Source organism: Mesocricetus auratus, unplaced genomic scaffold (assembly GCF_017639785.1).
Source record: "Mesocricetus auratus isolate SY011 unplaced genomic scaffold, BCM_Maur_2.0 Super-Scaffold_100015, whole genome shotgun sequence".
Taxonomy (NCBI): Eukaryota; Metazoa; Chordata; class Mammalia; order Rodentia; family Cricetidae; genus Mesocricetus; species Mesocricetus auratus.
Genome location: NW_024429198.1, coordinates 53,766,993 through 53,789,364, shown reverse-complemented (window position 1 = coordinate 53,789,364; position 22,372 = coordinate 53,766,993). Strand labels below are relative to the sequence as shown.

Here is a 22,372-nt window from a genome sequence, read left to right as displayed (position 1 = left end):
CCACACCTAGACACGACCCGTTTCACTTGCCACCCCTCTCTTCTCCAATTATTTGGTATGCTTGAAACCAAGTAAATGGATTCTGAAATTAGCTGGTCAAATAAAATTAGGGAGAAAAAAATACCTAGCCTAGACAACATCTCTACACGATGCCTCTAAGCACAGATAATATTCCCTTAGCACACAATGACCTAACCACAGTTCCATCCTGAACCAGCTTGCTTTCTTAGGGAAAACAGTAAGCCTCTGATGTTATAAAGCCAACCAACTGCTGGGCCTGCAGACTCGGCCGGAAGATCCTTACTTGGTTTCAGTAAGAGAGTCGGTAAGATCAGCCCTACTAAATTTAGTCTCTGAGCTGATTTCATCACTAACTCGTTGTCTCTGCTGACACAAGAGAGAAGGCACAGGGGACACAGCGCTAGGCTGGAACCAACCTATTTAACGAGCACAGATCTGTAGCCAAAAATGGTCACAAAGAACTTGCTACCTTGCACAGGAATAATTACCATCAGGGTGCAGCCCAGAGGCCTCATCCTCCACGCTCCACGAATGCCTGATGGCCACACCTGCGAGAAGCCCAGTGCCACACTGCAAAGCTCAAATCAATCTGGAGAAACACATACTGAATCCGAATCAAAAGCCCTGATCATTTTTCTACCTTAAAAAAAAAGTCAGTCAAGAAAAATGTTCAAAATTTGCAAAAATGCTTTCATCCAAATGACCTTTTACTTAAATACTCAGATGCTCAGGAGCCAGTACGGGGCTGATACTGGCAGTGGTCCCCGGCAGTGCGGAATGCCTGCACTCCGCCTGCTGGGGTGTCTGTCCGTGCTTGCTGTCCTGTGAGGAGGTGGGAAGGAGGTAGGGAAGATGCAGACTTTGGAAAAGCTGGGAAAGGGGGCTCTGCAGTCGCGCCCAGCCTAGGAGAGAAGATCCAGGCACAGCCACGGAGGTGGTGGTGGTGCCTGCCTGCCTGCCTGCCTGCCTGCCTGCGTGAGTGCGTGCATGTGTGCGTGCCTGCGTGCTTGTGAACTTTCAAAGGAGGCATAGGCGGGGTCAAGGGTGAGGAAGAGAGGCAATCCTTCGCCCCTGTGAAACTTCCCATTCCTTTCCCTGCCTCCTTTGCACACGGTCCACTTCTTTTCCGTCACCTCGAATAAAGCACCTCAGGTTGAGGGAGCTGCTTTAGGAACTTGATGCACCACACTGACCTCTCCCCCTCTTCAGCACCTTGGAAAACATCTACTAGACAGGTTTGAACTAGAACTCAAACAAAAACAGGCTATCGTCCCCTGACCACGCCCCCTTGAAGGCCCTGTACATTCTACAAAGCAAATGAAAGTTTCTGAGCTGGACCAGTGAGAAGGAGCTTGTGGTCCAACCTCCCATTCCACAAAGGGAAATCAACATGACTAGATTTCTAAGCAGATTTAGACGGCCAGCAGTACAAAATGGAACAGCCTTCTGCCCTCCTGGAAACAGATTGCTTTTTGCAAGAAATAAATGCAATCCAAATATACAGATCTGTGACCCAGATTTAATGTTCGAAGAAAGTGGTCATAAAGTTACATCTTAGGCATAAAATAATAAGAAATAAGAGCAAACAATTTTCATTATTTTGAAATGTATTACAAAGTATTTCCATGTGATTTACTTATTTATTTACTTATTGTGGTGCTGGAAATTGAACCCAGAGCCTTGTACACATGAGACAAGTGCTCTACCACAGGGCTATGACCACTACTCTTACTTTAAAGAACATTTAAACATGTTTGTGGGGAAGAAAGAGATGTTACATTAAGGCAGAAAATTCAGAAGCAAATACAGCACCACAGTTGTATTTCAGCCTTTTGCCAACTAAAAAAAAAGCTAATGTTTATTTTTTCTAACTTGCCTTATATTCTCAAAAAACTTTATTGTGAAGAGCTTCCACATTAATTACACACACACACACACACACACACACACACACACAGACACTAATCAGTCCCAAAGTCTATACATCTCAATGAACTTCTGCAGTTAGAATTCCATACATTCTCGGTGATGTTTGTTTTACCATTGGCTTTGAGGGAGATCTGTTAGCTGGAAATAAAGAGAGTGACGTCATAGGGGAGAAAGGCGAAGGGGAACTGCCTTCACGCGGGTGGGGTGTGGTGTCAGGAAAGTACAGTCTGCAGAAACATGTGCATGTGATCTTCCAGTGTCTTCCCAAAGCACATTGCTAAAATCAAACAGCACACAATGGGCTACAGGGAACCAAAACAAATCCCCAAGATACATTATGCTGTAGCATAATCTTGCAGGATGCCACTACGTTATACTTCACAAATCTGAGCATTCCTAAGCATGATAAGGGCAAATCACTTAGGTCATCAGTATTTGGATTTGTTCTTGTCTGGGAGGCACCGTCCTACCTGCCTTCAAAGTCTTCTAGCACGAGAATAGAGCAATGAATTCATAAACAAATACACAGAGAGACACTTCTTCCTGCCAAATGCCATTGCTGAAGACAAAACTAAGCTAGGACGGAACTGGTGCCAGCCAGGTTTGGGAGGCCCACACTTCCCCGTTAGTGATGTGAGGCTTCTCACAAGCATTGCGAGCTGAAGAAAGACCAGTGCCTGTCTCTCCACAGCAGGGACTAACACTTGCTTTCCAGTCAGAAATGTGTCTCAAAGCAGAAAGGAAACTTTATTACTGGGGACTTGGCAAATTCTGGCCGTACTGCATGAAATCAGTTTGCATACAACTCGCTGGAAAGAGAGTTCACAGTCCGATACCAACGAGTGGGTTAATACTCAGAATTCCTCCACATTTAAATGCCTTCGCACAAACACATTTTGGTAATGCTGTATTCCCTAACACCATGCACCATGTTCACCTTGGGGCCACGAGCAGAAAAGACATGTTTGTCTATTAGTTTACAAGAAAACATTTACTTTGCAAAGGAGAATACTTCATTTCAATTTACACAGCTAAAGGTAGATTACTTTAACATACTCAGACTTTATTTTTGAAATTGCATCTTTTTTTCAAACAGGTTTAACCCAATATGCATTCCCATAGAACGACAGTGGAGCGTTGGGCATTAGACAAACAGTAAACTACACACCTGTTCTTTAGAACCGTGGTGCATCCTAGGATTGGGAGTCGATGTTATACACAGCATGGCAGGTGTTATGCCGGATGGGGGGCGGGGCTTGGGGGAAACTACAAGCCTGGGAAGTCTTCCCAGGGCTGACGGTAGGTGAGGCGGGTTGAACGGTGAACAGGGTGTTACTGCATACACAAAGAGGAGGAAAACTGCAGGGTGCCAAAGGGAAGACAGCTGTAGAGACCCAGAGTGTTTGTGCCACGAGGCTCCGGGAGAGAGGAGCAAGGGAGCCGAGAACGGCGATGGGAAGCCCTGAAGATCCGCGATTGGCTTTGCTGTTGTCTGGTTGGTTGGTTGTTCCTATAGACAAGTACTCTACGCTCTAGCCCCAGCTGCTTTTTATTTGGGAACAAGGTCCCACCAGGTTACTCAGGCTGGCCTTGGACTGGTCCTGTGGCCCAGGCTGGCCTTGTAGCTGTGATGCCCCGTTTCAGCCTCCTGAGTAGCTAGGATCCTGGCACTGCACCACCTTGCCAAGCTCTACAGTCACGGTGACAACAGGATGAAGGAACGGAGGCTAGGAGCCAGCTTTACAGAGAGGTGTGGCCGACAGCCTGCCAGAAGCCGCTCACACGCCCATCTGGATGGCTGTGTGCTCTTAGATGTTCCCAAACACACCCCCATAGGTTTTTCAGTTACAGCCAAGTTTCCCCTTTTGATTGTGTAGCCATACATACATACATACATACATACACACAAACACACACATACATATGTTTTTGTCTTACCCCAAATATGTCATGTGTGGTTTATAAAAATCACATTCAATTGCCAATAAACACATCGGGTAAATACTAAAAAGACAATCTCTTACCTGAACAGAGCTGTTCCACTTTTGTGTAGTTTAGAGACACGATGTCATTAACCCATGCAATGATGTCATGCCTGCTCATAGTCTCCTGGGTTATCGAGGTAGAATACACATTGACCGCCATTCCCCAACTAGGATAAAACAAACGAATAACTTTATTTATAAGACAAAGTAAGTTTATTTACTCACAAGAAAAAAATTACCTTAGAAAGAAAAGACAGGTAATCAAGGAGGGCATGAGTGGCGGAGCCTTGCCACAAAGTTCCTTCATGTGGTCCTGACCCCACACAGGAGGTACAGTGCCATGGGCAGTGGTGAGAAATCTGGCCAACCGTAAACGGTTTCTGAATATGCAGCAGCCAACAATTAGTTCACCATCAGATGTGTAACAATAGAAACAGGTCTGCAGTGAGCGTACAGCAGCCAGCAATTAGTTCACCATCAGATGTGCAATAGAACAGGTCTGCAGTGCGCGTGCAATAGAAACAGGTCTGCAGTGTGTGTGCAATAGAAACAGGTCTGCAGTGCGCGTGCAATAGAAACAGGTCTGCAGTGTGTGCAGCAGCCAACAATTAGTTCACCATCAGATGTGTAATAGAAACAGGTCCGCAGTGTGCGTGCAATAGAAACAGGTCTGCAGTGCGTGTGCAATAGAACAGGTCTGCAGTGCGTGTGCAGCAGCCGACAATTAGTTCACCATCAGATGTGCAATAGAACAGGTCTGCAGTGTGCATGCAATAGAAACAGGTCTGCAGTGCGTGTGCAGAAGCCGACAATTAGTTCACCATTAGAGGTGCAATAGAAACAGGTCTTCAGTGAGCGTGCAATAGAAACAGGTCTGCAGTGTGTGTGCAGCAGCCGACAGTTAGTTCACCATCAGATGTGTAATAGAAACAGGTCTGCAGTGTGTGTGCAGCAGCCGACAGTTAGTTCACCATCAGTGTGTCCTGGATCCACAGCGCTCCTGGCAGCGCTTGACCATGCTGTATAAGTAGCCGTCACTGCAGCCTTCACTCTGAACACATGTATGCACATGCCCCACATGTATGTCCCACTGCATGCCATCACACCTTGAAATGGCAACGAGCAGTGCCTAAAATCCCCTGGCTTGGATTTTGTGTTTTGCTAAGTGCAGTTATTTTTAATATACATACAAAACTTTCTACTCTTACAGAAACATGCCGGCTTAATTATAGAAAGCAAGGCTTTTAGTAGTCTCCTGCTCGTGAGGATCAAAACAATGCATTTCTGGATCGTACTGTGCTAAGACCAACAAACACATTCATCTCTAGTATGCAAATTTGCTTTCATCTTTTTTTTTTTCCTTTCTTTTTTGAGACAGGATCTCACTAGCTGTCTCTGGCTGGCCTGGAACTTCCTATGTAGAGCAGGCTGGCCTTGAGCCTTCAGTGAACTGCAGCCTCTGCTTGCCATTGCTAACATCAGAGGTGTGAGTCATTGTGCCCAGCTTCGTGGTAAAATCACACTCACACCAAAGGACTGTCTTAAAGTTCTTTATGACTTACTGTCATAAATGTCTGATTCCTGTACCCATTTTACTTCCTACCTAGCTGAGCTTAGGTAAAAATTCCTTAGGTGAAAAGGGGTTTGGAGTGGGAAGTTTCAACAGCCATGCTCTAGAGGGAGCAGCGGGCCAAACCCATTTGCAGCCTTTCCCCCTCAGTTCCTTGGAAAAGTATCTGGACCACATTTCATGTGATTTTTCCTGTGGTACCATTTCACATTTCTCCCATCTAGACTAATGTTCTTCAGGCTCTGAGACTCTTAATTTATAGCAGAATTTAGCGTCTTAACTTTTGGCCTTGGGTCTATGTGGGACCTTAAGTTATCAGGGTTACAACACTGTGTAGCACCACTGCAATCTTGTTTCGTTTTCAAAAAGATTTATTCTGCAGGTAGGAGGGTGGGGGTGGCATGTGCCTTTAATCCCAGCACTCGGGACGCAGAGGCAGGTGGGTCTCTGTGAGTTCAAGGCCAGCCTGGTCCACAGAGTGAGTTCAAGGACATCAAAGACTACACAGAGAAACTTTGTCTTGAAAAAAAAAAAAAACAACAACAAAAAAGGATTTATTTTATTTTTTACTGTGTGTATGTTGTGTGTTTACACACATGCACACACGTAAGTGTAGTGTTCACTGAGGGCAGAAAAGGCTGCTGGATCCCCCGGAGCAGGAGTTACAGGTAGTTGTGAGTGGCTCAGTGTGGGTGCTGGGAATCAAACTGGGTCCCATGCAAGAGCAGTCAGTGCCCCTGACCACTGGGTACCCTCCAGCCGGCAACCTCGTGGTTTTGCACATTATCTCAGAACTGTCACCACAAGAACTCAAGGTGCCAGTGTCTCAGGGGCTGCCCCTTCTATCAGCTGTGTGCTAGTAAAGGACTCTTTGTAACCTTTAAACACAGGTAAAAACTTTGCAATTCTAACTTTGCAGTGCATACACGATAGGCACATACGAAATTTTATTCCAGCAACAATCAAATACACGCAAAAAAGAAATAAAGCAGAATAGCAAACCAGCTGTGTCTATGTGGTGGTTTGAAAGAAAATGACCCCAAAGGGCGTGGCTCTAATGGGAAGCGTGGCCTTGCTGGAGGACGTGAGACCTGGTTGGGGAAAGTGGGTCACTGCGGAGGCGGACTCTGAGGCCTGGTATATGCCCAAGCCACACCCATGAGAAAGTGCACTTCCTGCTGCCTTTGGATCAAGATGTAGAGTTTTCCAGCACCACGGTCATCTGCGCCCACCCTGCTCACAACCACCGTGGTCCTGCCATGATGACAATGGACTAAGCCTCTGAAACTGAAAGCCAGCCCCAGTTAAATGTTTGCCTTATAAGATTTACCGTAATCATCGGGTCTCTTCACAGCAACGGAAACCCAACTAAGACAGTCTACATCCTGGATTCAGTGACAGTCAATTCTCCACCAAGTTTGCTTTATATATAGTCCCATCAACTGCCCTTGGCCCATCCCATTTCTGACTCCACAGACCATATTATTTTTCAGGAAATGCCAAGCATTGAGTCATGTCAGTTAAAGATATTTCAGTGTGTTTTTGGAAAGCTAGAGACAACAAAAACACTAAGTAACAAATGCAGCAGTATTACACACTGAAATGGCCATTGTTTTTAATATGGAAGTGTTTTGATGGCTGGTCATTTTGTCTTAGTAGACACTGTACTTCCTTGTGGGCTTATTCCTTCCCCATTAACTGCAGGTTTGTCTTCACTTCATTCCTAGTCTTTCATGTAGACTTGTAATTGTTATCAAAAGAAATATGCTCTTTGGAAGAATTTCCAAATCTGGATGTGTCCACTCCATCACAATGGTGTGGTTTGATGCTGCTCTGGTCTTGGCTTTCCTGTACCCTTTGTATGATTTGATCTACAGGCTGTGTCTGGTTCAGGCCCTAATCTGGGGAGTCAGGTGAAAGATTCCATCCTGTAGTGCCTGAAATTTCCCTAGAAATCAGAGACTGTCTGACTCCTTCTGTCATGCTGTTGACATTGCGATAGTTGCCTAGACCCAATAGTTCATTAGTGACTCCTAAGTTATTGTCTGATGGTCATTCTTAACTTATCACGTGCAATGACCCCACAAAGAGAGAGCCTGAGGTTAGATCATGGACACAATACGGAGCACGTCCTGATTGCTTCTGTACTCTGTAATTGGGTGTCCTGAATATTCTCTGGCCAACATGATTTTTATTTTTATTTAGGAAGTATAGCCATGAAGTCACAGAGTTTTAGCAAACTTGATATGCTTTAGTCCATTGCAGCTTATAACTTGACTTATAAAAGACAAGTATGCGCTGGGCGGTGGTGGCGCACGCCTTTAATCCCAGCACTCGGGAAGCAGAGGCAGGCGGATCTCTGTGAGTTCGAGGCTGGGCTGGACCGATAGCCTCTGAAACAATACAGAGAAACCCTGTCTCGTAAAAACCAAAAAAACAAAAAACAAAAAACAAAAAACAAAACAAAACAAAAAAGACAAGTATGCAAGTGCCTGTGCTTATTTGGGCTGGCTTTTCAGTTCTTTTGATAAAGTCCTTCCTTATTTTCTGTTGTGACAAAAATTTCCAGGCTGACCTGGTAACTTTGCCACCTCTGACCTAAAACGAGTCCTTTCTCCCAGGGCCCCTGGCCCCTTTCTATAACTGACAGTAAATGTTTTAAACATGACTAGATAAAACACTAACATTTAAAGTTTACATAGAGGCTCTATACAAATGTTGTATATGTTTATTAAGCAATTGTGCTTGGAATCGTTTACTTTCATTAAATGATGCCAACCTGCTTCCTGCTTCAAGGTATTAAATGGAGTCTATAGACATGAAAACAGCATCCACGAATCTTTTAGATTCCCTCTCCCTGAAGACTGAGAACAATCTGGCAGCATTGAATCCAGATAATGTGACTGTGAATATGACTTTTCTACACTTCTATTAAAAGTTCTTTTGGTTTTCAGTCAATAGCTTTATTTTCTATAATGACCACTTGAAAGCATTTACTTTTATAATGCAAGCACTTTTCACCACCTTTAATAAATTATATAAAACTTTAGTAAGGATAAATAATTCAAAATTTAAAGTATTTTGGACTGTTTGATGTGATTTTTATATACTGACATAACTTTTGGCAGTCGATATAGTTTCCTAATGATTTTTTTCACGTGGTAATAAAAAGCCTTCACATTTCCGAGCAATGGACAGAGGCAAGGTGGTGTCAAGGCTCAGAACTAGGTGGCATCCAACCCAAGGGAGATGAAAAGTGACTTAAAAACACAACGCAGGGCCAGGTGGTGGTGGCGCACGCCTTTAATCCCAGCACTCGGGAGGCAGACGCAGGCGGATCTCTGTGAGTTCGAGGCCAGGCTGGACAGACAGCCTCCAAAACAGAGAAACCCTGTCTCGTAAAAAAAACAAAACAAAAAAATAAATAAAAACAAAAACAAAAAAACACAACACAGGGAAAGGAACAAACAGATCTGTGTTTGACAAGCCTATCCCACTGAGTAAAAATTGTTTGTAGTTACACAGAGTGAAGAATACCAAACACAATGGGTAGCTGAGATTTAAAAATATATATGTGAGAGCAACAGGGTGGGCTGCTGTAGCCCAGCCATGAAGCACTTCCCATCAGCACGTCTGGAAACGCTGCAGTGGTAGGCCCTCATGGAAAACCCAGGTAAGGGACAAGAGAAAGGGGAAGGATAACCCAGCGAAAGGGAGGGGCGCTCTAGCATTTACTGAAAGAAAACATGGCTGACACACTTAATACATGTCAACAGATATTTGAATTAACAGCAATGGGATCAATATAGGTGTCTATGCATTATCTATGCTGACTGGGACATTCTTATAATCTATGTTCTTCCAAACTTCAGAAAGACACTATTTTTTAACTACCATATAAAGTATTAGTTTTCACTATAGCATTTTCAAGCAAATTTGTTTTTGTTGCTTCTCCGACCACCTCTTCTCCCCAACTCCCTCCCTCCCTCCCTGCGCCCTTTCACACGGTGGCCTCCTTTCTATTTTCATGTCACGTGTTCGGTTGCTTTCTTCAGAACTTCTGTTGGCCCTCCTGGTGGTCCTCTGTCTGGTTTCATGGCCTACGCTCACACCCTCATATATGCATGTGCATACAAACACTGAAAAGTAGGGTATAAGGGAGAGCATTTGTCTGTGCTAGTCTGTTCCAACCTTCTTAACAGAATGTATTCCAGATGTATCCATTTCCCTCGTGTGTGCGTGCATGTGAGTGTGTGCGCGCGCGTGAGCATGTGTGCGTGTGTGTGTGTGTGTGTGTGTGTGTGTATGTGTGTATTATATCACATTTTCGCTATCCCGTCATAGGATGAAGGACATCTAGGTTGGTTCCATTATCTTGCTTCTATGAGTAGAGCAGCAGTAAAAATGGATGAACATGTGTCTCTGTGGTAGGATGCAGAGTCCTTTTCGATTTTAATTCTTTGAGAAGCCTCCACACTAATCTCCATGCTCACACTAGTTTGCACTCCGACCACTAGCGAACACTGCTTCCTAATCCTTGCTAATGTCCCCTGCCCTTCCTCTTCTTGATGCAGGCACTCTGACGAGGGTGACATGGGCTCTCTGAGTCTCTCTTGCAACAAGACACCTCTATGTTCACTTGGCTTTGTGGTGCCTTTTGATAGCTGCCCAGTCATAGGCGCCAGCTTCCTGATTTTAGGCCTGACAGCCTTGGCTTGGCATGCCCTCTGCCAAGGGGGACGTGCCCTTGTGGACTTGAGCGAGTCACAGTGTCTGTGCCCTTCCCCACACGTGTGACGTGTGTGCGTGCCTCTCATTTCGTGTCCGTGTGTATCTCCTGAGCGTGTGTGAGTCTACTCCCATGCTGATGTCATCTTTTCTCTCCCTGGTCCCACCTTTTTCTACAGACACAATTTTAATATATTCAATCTGAAACTATCTGGGTGACTAAATAAAAAAAAATTCTCAGACTTTTCCAAACGCTAGCCTCAGATAAGAATGAAACAATCTATACTCTGCGCAGATACATTCTGAAATTCTAAGGTTTCGTTATAATTTCTTGCTTCTTAACCTACATGACAATTTAAAGGTGAAAGCACTTGTCCCTGCCCAGCAGGAATGTTGTGTGGTTTGACATCATCTTAGAGATGAAGCTGTTCCGTGCTGCTCCTGGGAGGAAAGCAGGGCAGGATTCGTCCTCCCTCACAAATGAGAATGCTACATGCCACCTGAAGTGTCACTGGACCAGATCACCAGGAGACACAAATTTCGGCCCAGTGTGCCTGGCTTTATGAGACATGTGAACATTCCAACAAAGTCAGACATAGTAAGAATTCAAAATGCGTGTGTGTGTGTGTGTGTGTGTGTGTGTGTGTGTGTGTGTGTGTGTGTGCGTGCGCGCGCGTGCCTGCAGGGATGTATGTGAACCAGGTGCATGCTCGATACCCTCACAGGTTTGGGAGAGAACACTGGAGCCCCTGGAACTGGAGTTGGGAACGATGTAAGGTAACTTGTGGATACTGAGAACCAAACCTGAACTGCAGTAGCTACAGATGCTCTTAAGTGCCCAGCCATCTCTGCAGGCCCAAGATGCCACTTTTAAACTAATTGCTTAGATTGTTATCAAGATAAAAGTGAAACTATGAGAAGCAAGGTCTTACTGAATTCCACAGAGCAAAGAACCAATGGCACCACAGGGTGGGTGCTTGGGTATGGATCTTCATGGGTCTTTTAGATGGGAATGTCAGTCCATTATCAGACAACCTAACAAGTGGCCCCTGGGACAGAATTAGCTCTCTTTGCCAACCTTACAAACAAAGGGCCAAAGCACTGTGCCCACACTGTGACTTCAGACCTGGTTAAACTCAATAGTATAGAAAGCAGATAAGGAAGCCCGGGGAGATGGCTTGGTTACTACAGTGCTTGCTGTGCAAACATGAGGTCCTGAATTAGATCCCAAAACCCACATAAAAAACCAGGTACTGTGGTGGCACACCTTCTAATCCCAGCAGCCCCAAGAAGGTAGGGACAGGGAGATCCCTCGGCTACTAACCAGGGATTTGTATGTTGCCTTTATGAATGTTCTTCTAGGAAGATGAGAATTTCCTCCTTTAAAAACAGGAAAGAAAAACCGACAAAAAAAAAAAAAACCAGGAATCACTTCCTATTCCCAGAAAGCAGAGTGTCAATTCTGGCCTCTCTATGAACAGGGGCTTCAGAGAAAGGACGGTCCCGGCCCGAGGCCCAATCCACTTAGCTTCCCCTGCGTTTGACATCTGCTGGTGGGGCTGGGTTGGGAGGCACAGCAAGCTTATGCTTTGCAGCAGTTATCGAACCATGTAAAATTAGCCACTGCACTTCTGCCTACTAAAACAAATGGAATTTTCTGTGAGTCGATGAGACAAACTAGCTTGAATAAGACTTGGCGAGTCCCAAACGTGGAAAAAAATCAAAATATGAATTCTACCATTTTACTAGTCATGGACCCCCAAACCCAATTACAAAATCATATGTAGCTTTGTCCACGAATCAATTTTGCAAGGTTCATGAATTATTTCGGGGCATTCTTTAAAATTAGACAAATATATAAAGATCCGTGTCAGCATTGTGTGCTAACTGAAATGGTTTCTTAGGTCTTTCATTCTGTCTCTCTGCCCTACCCTACCCCATCTGATGGGGATGTCCTTCTGAATGCTGTGAATCTGTGTTGCTTTTATCGGTTGATGAATACAGCTGTTTTGGCCTGTGGCAGAGTAGAATATAGCTCGTTGGGAAATTCAAACAGAGATCTGGAGAGAAAGAAGGCAGAGTCAGGGAGATGCCATGTGTCTGTAGAAGGAGTAAGATGCCCAAACATCATTGCTAAGCCAGGGCCACCTGGTGATGCACAGATTAGTAAAAATGAATTAACTTAATTGCGAGAGCAAGTCAGTAATATGCCTGAGCCATTGGTCAAACAATTATAATTCATATTAAGCCTCTGAGCGTTTATTCGGGAATTGGCAGGTGAGAGAGAAACCTCCATTTACGCCCACCACATGGACTACAGCAGTCACACTGCCCCATTTTCTCCTTCACACTTCAGTCAACCTTGTAGGGACGCCCCATTGTTTCACAGCTCCCACAAAGCGGGCTTCATGATAGATCAGGTGTTCCAGGATCCTAGCTCTCTGGTCTTGCTTTGGGGTTGTCCACATAAGAATGATTTAAGAAATTAATATGAGGCCGGAGGCACGTGGCATCTACTTTGATTCTCTTTTAACAACTAATGTCTGGGTTCACAGTCTTCCCACATTTAGACAAGGTCATCTGCAGAAGAAGAGCCCTCGGTATGCAATGGACTCTGATCTGCCGCTCTGTGAGGAGGCCCTGTTTGGCTTACATTCGCCCCAAGTCCATGTTAAAGATAAATCTTTAAAAGTCATTATGGGGGTTGGAAAGATGGTTCATTGGTTAAGAGTGCTGACCACTATTGTAGCGGATTCACAACCCCCTCTAACTCCAGTTCCAGGGATCTGATGCTCTTCTGGATTCCAAAGGCACCTGCATGCACATGGTGCACATAAACTCACACAGGCACATACAAACACTCAGAGACAAACAAATCCTTTTTAAAGGCACCAAGGGCTTCAGTTACCTTCTCAGGTCATTTCCTTAAGGGATCTACACTCAATTGGAATCTCTGTGTCTGCCATAAAAATGTTCAGAAATTTTAGCCAGCCACGCCATTGTATTTCATTCCCATATCGTGTGCTGACAGTGTCTGTACCTGTGACTGCTTTTCTTCTCCTGAAACAATCTCCATTTTCAGCAGTTTTCTCTCTCATCACCAGGAGACGTAACCTGCCACCAAGAGTCTAAGAAAAACTGCATTTCTCTCCATTTTACATAAATGAAACAAAGAACAGATTGGGAAAGACATATAAGGGAATGCTATTTTTCCTTCATGTGAGCAACATATATATTTGAGTTTATGTATTGAACGATTTGCAAGGGTCTTACAAAGGTGTGTAACCAGGATAACTCACTACAGCTTAAAAATGGCAGCGCTTCACTGAAAGCTAATTAGGGAGACCAGGCAGTAGAGCCCATTTGAAGAGTCCCATACATGACGGGGAGAGAAGCACCTATGGTCCCTAAGCATACCTTTTCTCTCTCAGCCACTGGACTCACAGTCGGTAACACTGTCAGATCCCACATCATAGGCTACTCTTTGGCTATCGCTTTTAGGACTGCCAAAGCTAGAGCACTCCACAGAAGAGGTGAGGAGGAGGGGCTGTGTTTCAAATTTGCAACAGAACTCTTTCTTCAGAAAGATCTTTTTAGGATTATTCTGATAAAAGTAGCTCTTTTACGAACACTTTTGGCACCCATAAATACATTTAAAAGAGATTTATCAAGTTGACGGTACAGTAATGACTCAATGCTTACCAGTTATGGTTTCTAGAATAACGCTACACACACATATTTTAAATGGAAGAAAATGTACACCTGTGCCCACAGATGAAGATACTTAGTCACCTGGGTGTGGTGGTACATGCCATTGTGCTCAGCACTTGGAAGCAGAGGTAGTGGATCTACTGAGTTCTAGGGAAGCCTGGTCTACATAGCATCAACCAGGGCTACACAGTAAGGCCTGTCTCAAAAACAATAGCAAGAAGAAAAACCGAGAATGAGGCAAGGGAAGAAACCCCGCCCTGCTCCCAAAGATGACTCCACCCTATGGTCTGTTATCTGAAGGTGGTGGGAAGTCCTGTGACAGCGCACACAGGTCCAGCCCCCCAAAACAACCCCCTCCACATCCCTCATGACGAACTGGAGTTTCCATAGGGAGCAATACGTGCGCCTTGAACCAGAAATTCCCTGCTTTTCATCTGTGGATCATGCATTCCCCAAATGAGCAGCCGTGAGAGGCAGGACTGAGGCACTTCACCAAGGAATGAATATCTCTAGACCATGCCCCATTCATCATTCATTCATTCATTCATTCATTCATTTATTCATTACTTTCTCTTCATTCATGACCTACACGCCAAGGGAAGAAGGATTTGTCCAAGGCAGAGATCAGGACTAACGGGGGGGTGCTCAGAGGGTGGTCATTAAAAAAAAAACCCTTGACAAGACATAGTCATTCCCAAGAGGGTTCTAAAAACTGGGAAGTTTCATTGAAGATGGTGTGTTAACGTTTCTGCGTGCCTTCTGATGGATGATGAGGGAGGAAATTAAAGACACGTCTCCACGTAGCAATTGCACAGCTTTAGGCAGATTCATGTATTTTCCTGGGTTTTGTGGTCCTGTGATGGGATGGAATAGATGAGGTGAGTCAGCCTCCTCAGGAAGAAGGGGAGGCCTCCGAGGTGGCAGAGGTCTGAGCCCAGGGCTGAGTCCACACAAGGATGAAGTGTCAGGCACGACGCACAGTTCTAGACCACAGACGCTGGAACACAGCATTCCCCTCTCAAACCAGGCAACCGTGGTTCAAAACTAGCAAGAAAGTCAGTGAGACGACTTCCGCATGAAGGAGCACTGAGGACAAACGTTGGGAGGAAACTGAGTTTCAGTGAGCACAAAGTTCTGTTCAGCTTGGCCATCGTAACTTGCAACTCCTGCTAATAGGTGTCACTCCCTGGAGAGAGCGGATGGAAAGATAACTTAAGGGTGTCTGCCCCTTTAATAATTAGTCATTACTTTTAACTTCTTATTCTGTGTGTGTGTGTGTGTATACACTGTATGAACATGTGTGTGTGTGTATACACTGTATGACCGTGTGTGTGTGTGTGTGTGTGTGTATACACTGTATGAACATGTGTGTGTATACACTGTATGACCGTGTGTGTGTGTGTGTGTGTGTGTGTGTGTGTGTGTACACTGTATGAACATGTGTATGTACCCACAAGCACATGAAAGCCAGAGGACATCAGGCACCCTGCTCTACACGTTATTCCCTTGACACAGGTCTCTTATTGGACATGGGTCAGCTGGCAGTCAGCAAGCCCTGACTCCATCCCCTACAAAGTCTGGCTTTTACATAGGTGCTTGGGATTTGAACTTAGGTCTTTGTGCTTGTGTAGCAAGCACTTTTACCCACTGAGACATCTCTCCAGCCCCGCCCCCTTTAAGACAGAGTGTGACTAAAATGCATAGATTTCCGCAACTGTGGGAAAATGTGGCCCCTAACTTGCCTTGAATACGCACACTCTCTACCGTTAGGAGCTTGCTGCTATCTGAAGCTTTATTGGGTGTCACCTGTACATGTCCCCTGTCTGGTCACTGACCAAGAAGAATGAAACCTTCGGATGCCACACACTGGTAAGACATTTTTCTTGTTTGGATTTTAAACTCTTGAATTAAGCTGATACCTACGACCCTGGAATGAATCAGAAACTTGACTCTTATCCAAGAAATAAGAACATTTTAGAATTCTAAAAACGCTTTTGGTCCAGGGATATGAATGGAGGCAGACTGCACATCGTGAGAAAGTAGCTCCTTAGCTCACACGCATACACTGCGCACACATTCATGCACACGCAACGGACACATGTCCCTTCATATGGTCAGATTACATTTGCCTAAATATCCATCTGCTCCAAGCAGCGGGTGGCTTTGTCCATGTTCCGAAAATAATTCCAATAACCCAGGGCTTGTTCCCATGCCACAGGACTTGGCTGGTCTCCTCAGGGCACCAACTTTTGCCCAGCAGCCCCGCCTACCCCTCTTGGCTCCCCCTACATGCACTTCTCCTCCTCCATAAGCCTTCTGTTTACTTTCCCAGCTCGGCTTGGCCTTGTTCCCCGGGGCTCTGACCTCTGCTCTCTCCCAGGATCCCAAGTAATTTTAAGTCAGGGCCCAAGCTGCCCCCGCCCAGCATGGCCCCTGGTTAACCTTTCAGGATACACGGGCACACTGGGTACCACTGGGTAGCCACGCCCGGACGTTCAGTAAAGCGGAGGAGGGAAGGGCGAGCCAGCGGGGCTCAGGTGCTGCAGCTCCTCCTGCGCCCGTCTTCCCTAACCCTCCTCCTAATGAGAAACAAGCGGAGGATGGACGGCAGCCCCCAGCTGCTCCTTAAGGGACGACTGGGGCACAGGCTTGGGCAAAAGCAGGGAAGCTCTTTCCAGAGCCTGGCACCGTCACCTGCCCCGCACGCTTCGGCTCCAGGTTCAGCGCCAACTCTTCCTCGTGGCCCACCCGCTGAAGCGGCCTCTCCAGTTCCCCTGCCGCCCGCCGCCCTGTCCTGTTCTTGGACATTACCCAATCTGTGATTAGCTCGCGTGTCTACTGCCTTCTCACCACCTCCTGCCTCTGCATACAAGCTCTATGATGGCAGGAACTTCGCAGTATGTCTTAAGTACTGCCGTATCTCCAGGGTGCGCACAAAACTTTAAGTCCATACTGAATGAGTGAGTGTCTGAGAGAGCCTCGTGGGGAAGGGAAAGCCACAGGATGCTCGAAATCATTCCATGCCGGGCAGCTGCTCTGACATACCCGTGTCATGAGGCAGCTTGCAGGGAACCAATTAGGGTTGAGTGGACTACAGGATTTGGTCTTTCGGAAAAAAAGAATAGAAAATAAAAATGTGGGTAAAGTGCATTCTTCATGCCAGCTATGAAATGTTCACTAGCTGATCTGCACACCCAGAAGGGCTCTGGCCTAGGAGCCAAAGGCACCAGCTCCAAGACCCAGAGCCGCCACCAACTGGCTGGCTAACCTTGCCACCCTCCTGCCTCCACAAGAGACTTCCTTTTATTCCACGTAGAAGCCTGCGGAACTGCATGAGATACTATACAACAGTACTTAGCAACGAATCACCCACGTCTGCTGTAAGAGTAAATCATCAACACGGATTTTTGCCCTCCTGACTACCAGAGCTGGGATGTGGGGGGGGGGGGGGGCAGGTGACGGCCGCTCTCAATACAAGCCAGCGCCCCGCCCCTCCCCACCTTAGAGTCCAGGAGAGTGAGGGGAGACAGTCTGGCCTGTAGAGAAGCTGCAGTGTAACTATCAAATCTTCCACTTGCCCAGGGGATCAGAGCCAGGGCCTGGACTATGTCAGGCAAGGGTTCTACGCCACTGAGCTGTGTCCCTAGCCTTCTACTTTTATGTTGGGTTTGGAGCTCGGCGACATTCCTCAGGACAGCCCTGAACTCCTTCTGTAGCCCAGGCAGGCACTAAAAGTTTCTCATTCTGGACTAAAACCCCAGTGATTTTTGAACATATGTTTCCATGAAAGGCCTGAGCAGCAGAGCCGTGGGTGAGATCTCCTCAGTTTATTGCTGGGAGCGCTCTCTGGCGAGAGCACCTGGCAGCTGGGACACATAAGCCACGCTAGTATTTTAGGAACTGCCACATTTTACATTTCTAGTCTTTCTGGAGCCAAGGCTCTCAATTTACTCTTTGTGGTAGATTAGTAAAAATGGACATTACTGCTTATAATTTTTTTTCAAAGTGAATAAAATACTTAAAATCGGTATGTGTTTACAATAGCATATCCTTTAAAAAGAATTCTAGCTTTGGTATCTCAGCCCAAAGACTGGTGCCTATCCAAATGGCTTCACTCTCACTGTGGTAAAATGACTTTTAAACACATGAGAACATTTTGAAATGGAAATGAAAATGAAGTACCAATGAAACTGAGACTATTAATGAGATGGTAAAGTGCAGGCTAACATTTAAAGAAATTCTGGCAAATTTAAGTCCAAATTGAGTAACAGACTCTCATCCCCGAGTCCTTCCTGGGTCCATCCTGTCTTAATCGTTCCCAAAGTAGGCTGAATCAAAAGGGAAAACCTCAAACCCGGGAACAGAATGCTATTAACTTCTTAACTCCACCCTGGAGTGAGAGCGCATCCCCTGGGCTTCCCCGAGTCACCCTGTCATGTACGAAGTTTAGGATCGACAACTGTGCAATTGAGTTACACACCCCCACCAAAAGAAAATCCCATAATGTTTTAAGTAGGGTTGCAGTTTTTCACTAGGCTACATTCTAGCTGTCCTGAGGTGCATGTCCCCAGCAGGCAGCAGGCTGAACACCCTTGCATGGTCATCTCTATCAAACCCACTCCACAACCCCAGAGACCACAGTCTCCATTACATACATGAACCAAGAGCTCTCTCCCGAACATGCCGACAAACGGACACTGTAGTCAGTGGGGTGGATGAGCTAACGGAAGTGATCTCAGTAAACTGCTGCAGCTGTGCGGGTGAGCACCCACGCCAGGGGTGCCAGTGCCCGGCCCGCTCACCACAGCCTCCTTCCCCAAACACAGAGGCTAGCTGTGAAGACACAGCGGTCAAGAAGCAGACAAGCAGGCATGCTGGTGCTCAGCTGCAGCCTCCCTGCTGCCTTTGCATTCAGTCTGCGACTCCAGCCCCTGGGGATGGATCCGTCCATAGTCAGGGTGGGTAGGTCTTCCCTCTTCAGATAAACTGCTCTGGAAGCACCCCACTGACTTACCCAGAGGTGTGGCTCCTTGGTAATTCTAACTCTAGCTAAGTTGACAACAAAGAGAAACCAACAGAGTATTTTCCTGTTCCTTCTGCAGTTCTGGGAATCGAACCAAAGGCCTTGACCATGCCAGACAAGGGCTCTTCTACTGGGCTACATCTCAGCCCAGCTTCTTAGTATTCTTCTTTAGGACATCAAATACCGTTCCGTATTTCAGAAAAGTTGTTTCTTTTAAGACGAATGCATTTACCATTACTAGAACGAAGAGACTAATACTCTTTCTATACCAGAATTATCTATGAACACCAATTCATCCACACCAGAGGCGGGGAGAGGGTGGAAGGAAGAGAGGGAGAGATTGACATATTTCTTTGCTCTCCTCTCTTCAGACTTGTTATAGGCCAAACTTTACACGCTCTTGCACAAGTAACACACACACACACACACACACACACACACCTTGCAGTATTTCTTTGCTCGCCTCTCTTGTTTTAGTTACAGGTCAGAATTACAACATTCCCAGAATTCCCCGAAAGGGTGTACTAGCACTAACATTTTTAAAGGGGGAGCTGAAACCGAGCACTTGGGTGGGTAGGAGCGAGGCACGTTCAGACTGGGTCCAATACACAAACAACAGACACATGGTAAGACCCTTGGCTTGGGCAAGAGCAGAAGCAGAGTGGCTTGAACAACAGTAACAAAAACAAAATCTAACAGAGGCGTAGTTTAATGTGGATGATTCATGGTCTCTACTGAACTTCAGAGGGTCTTACATGCAGAGCCACGCCCGGCGTCTTCACAGGGGCCAGGGGCTTCTGACATGGGGCCTTATACAAGTGCTCTTACCCACTACACCATCTCTACAGCCAAGACCTAGGATCCTTGAAGACAGACTAACAGCTGACTAACTACTGGCTGGCCTGTCTAAAGACAGCAGTGAGGACGACCTCAGGTCTAGAGCGAGGCTACACGTGCTAACTGTTGCTCAGCTTTGGAGCCAACATGAACTGATGAAACACATCAGTCTGGAGGCATTCACATACTGTTCCCATGGCTAATTTCTAGATTCCCAGGATTCATTTGGCTTATAAATCTTAAAACATGTTTTTGAAATTAGCTTTGAATTCAACCATTAACTAATAAACATAGCTATTTTGACTTCCAAATTTGAGCCAAAGACCTGACGTCACAGAGGTTGCTGCAAGGTCTCAATGACTATATGATTTTACATCATTTCAGCCTTAGCTACTGTTACAGTTAATATAATATTAAGTATAAAAAGTACCCAATTCATTAAAACATCAATATATTTATTCGTGTATTTATGTGTACACATGTTCACTAAGAAGATTAAGTTATTAAATAGGTTCAAATAGTCATTAAATAAAGCAAGGAAAATGACTTTTTAAAAGTCAAAATGCTTTTAAAAAAGACTTTAGTGTTAAAAATCTTGTATATTATTGCACTGTAGAAAAAGCAGAAAATACAGGAAAGGTAAGATTTAAAAGTTTTATGTGTCTATTATTCTGGCTTGGGATTAGTTTGGCACCTACCACATACAAGGCTGAAAGTTTAATTTCTAATATGAAAACAAGAGCCATTGTTTTCTCACTCAGTCTAAGTTTATCTGTCTAAGTTTCCCTTCAGCAGCTAGGCAGGGTGATGCGAGCCTGTAATCCTAGTACTTGGGAGGCAGAGTCAGGAGTTCAAGGCCATCTCCACCACACTGTCAGCTCACAGTGACCCTGGGCAACAGGAGACCTTGTCTCAAATAACAAAAAACAATTTTTGTATGTATAGTAGAACATATGTATCCATTTTCACATATACAACACTTTAAAAAGGGTTCACACATATAATCAATGCATACATAGAATCCTCTATACATAACTACTTAATCAATGCATACATATTAGTCTTCTACACATAACTAATCAGTGCATACATGTAGTCTTCTGCTCACCAGAGTTAAAGAATGTCCCTTCTTCTAATCTCCCATGTACCCGGACCCTCAAAGCGTGACCTTATTTGCAAGCAGGATCTCTACCGATGAGCCAGTTAAGATGAAGATACTGGGTTAGGGTGGGCCTACTGACTGGCACTTTTACGAAGAGGCCAAGAAAAAGACACAGATGAGGAGGGAGTCTGGATGACTAGAGGCAGAGACTGAGACTGGAAACTATTCACCACAGAACACATGGGGCCACCAGAATGGGAAGGGACAGGAAAGACAAACCTGGAGCCTCAGGAGGGGGTGTGCTCTACCTACCAGTGGGAGAAAATAAAGATTAAAGCACCCAGCCTAGAGCAGCCTGTTGTGGAAGCCGTCAGAGCCCGAGAAGACACGTGACACCCAGCCCGTCCCTGCTGCCCCTCGTGAATGCGTTTTGGATCTTCATGGGTCGCGTTTATATTGTACTCAAGTGTGTAGGTATACAGACCTACACTATGTAGTCAATAGACTCGATTCTGGAACTGCACATCAACATATCTAAAGAACTTCTCCGTTCGTTTCCCATGTTGTTAATCATTTCAAGGCAACAGAAATGGTACATAGTGTTTTCTATCATCTGCAAGTCTGGCGGTGAGTTTCTGGGAGTGTGCTGTTTGTTGGAGACTCAAAGTGAAAGAGAAATCATCACACCAGGCTACTTAACAGAAAGGAAGGAAGCCGGAGGCCATCCTAGTATTTCAATAAAAGCCTCTCCGCACCATAGTAAACCAGGGGATCACAGGATGTCCTGTCTGATAGCACGCAGCTTCCTCTCATAGAATAGCCCCAATTAAAGCAAACAGAGGGCTCAACTCTGCACTCACTGTTCAGTGGCTGTGGCCAGCTCAGCCCAAACTAGAACAAAGAGAAAGACCTTCTGCACGCTGGGGAGTGAGACTGCTGTCCTCAAGGAAGACTGCTGAAAATTAGCCTTAAGGGTTTGGAAGCAAAATGAAAAATGACTAATAAGCTACAATCACAAAGTTGACTTAATCTGTGGAGTCATGGTGAACTTCGGTAGTACAGTAGCTTTGGACTTGGGGACAGATGTGGGTATGGGAACTGGGTGTGAGCAGATAGATCCTAGGGGGAGGCATGCTCGCCCTCTCAAGGCAGCACCTCCAGCTCCTCTCTGCTTTGTCTCCAGGGTCAACTAAAGAAGATTTCCCCAGGGGCTTAGAGCTAAGCGGAAAGCCAAACAGGCAACAGCAAAGCTGTGGATCAAGCCAGACCTCATAGCATAGGCCTATAGTTTGAACTTCTCAAGAGCCTGATGCGGGAGAGTCCCAAGTTCAAGGCCAGCCCTGGCAACTTACTGAGCTCTTGTCTCAAAAACTAAAAATACCGAGCCTGAGTATTTACCCTAAAGACTCTAAGGCAGCAACATCGCAGAGACAGCTGCACACATCAGTGAGTCAGCGGCACGATTC

General features: G+C 45.6%; 1 protein-coding gene across 3 annotated transcripts in view; it reads right to left on the bottom strand.

The window, feature by feature from the left end:
* Mapre2 (microtubule associated protein RP/EB family member 2) overlaps window positions 1–22,372 on the bottom strand; it is a 139,296-nt gene that overhangs the window by 54,591 nt on the left and 62,333 nt on the right. For all 3 annotated transcript variants that reach the window (XM_040757938.1, XM_040757937.1, XM_005065335.4), the window contains one exon: window positions 3,975–4,102. In XM_040757938.1, the coding sequence (XP_040613872.1) occupies window positions 3,975–4,095 (121 nt within the window). In that variant the 5' untranslated portion in view covers window positions 4,096–4,102. The remainder of the gene's footprint in view (window positions 1–3,974; window positions 4,103–22,372) is intronic.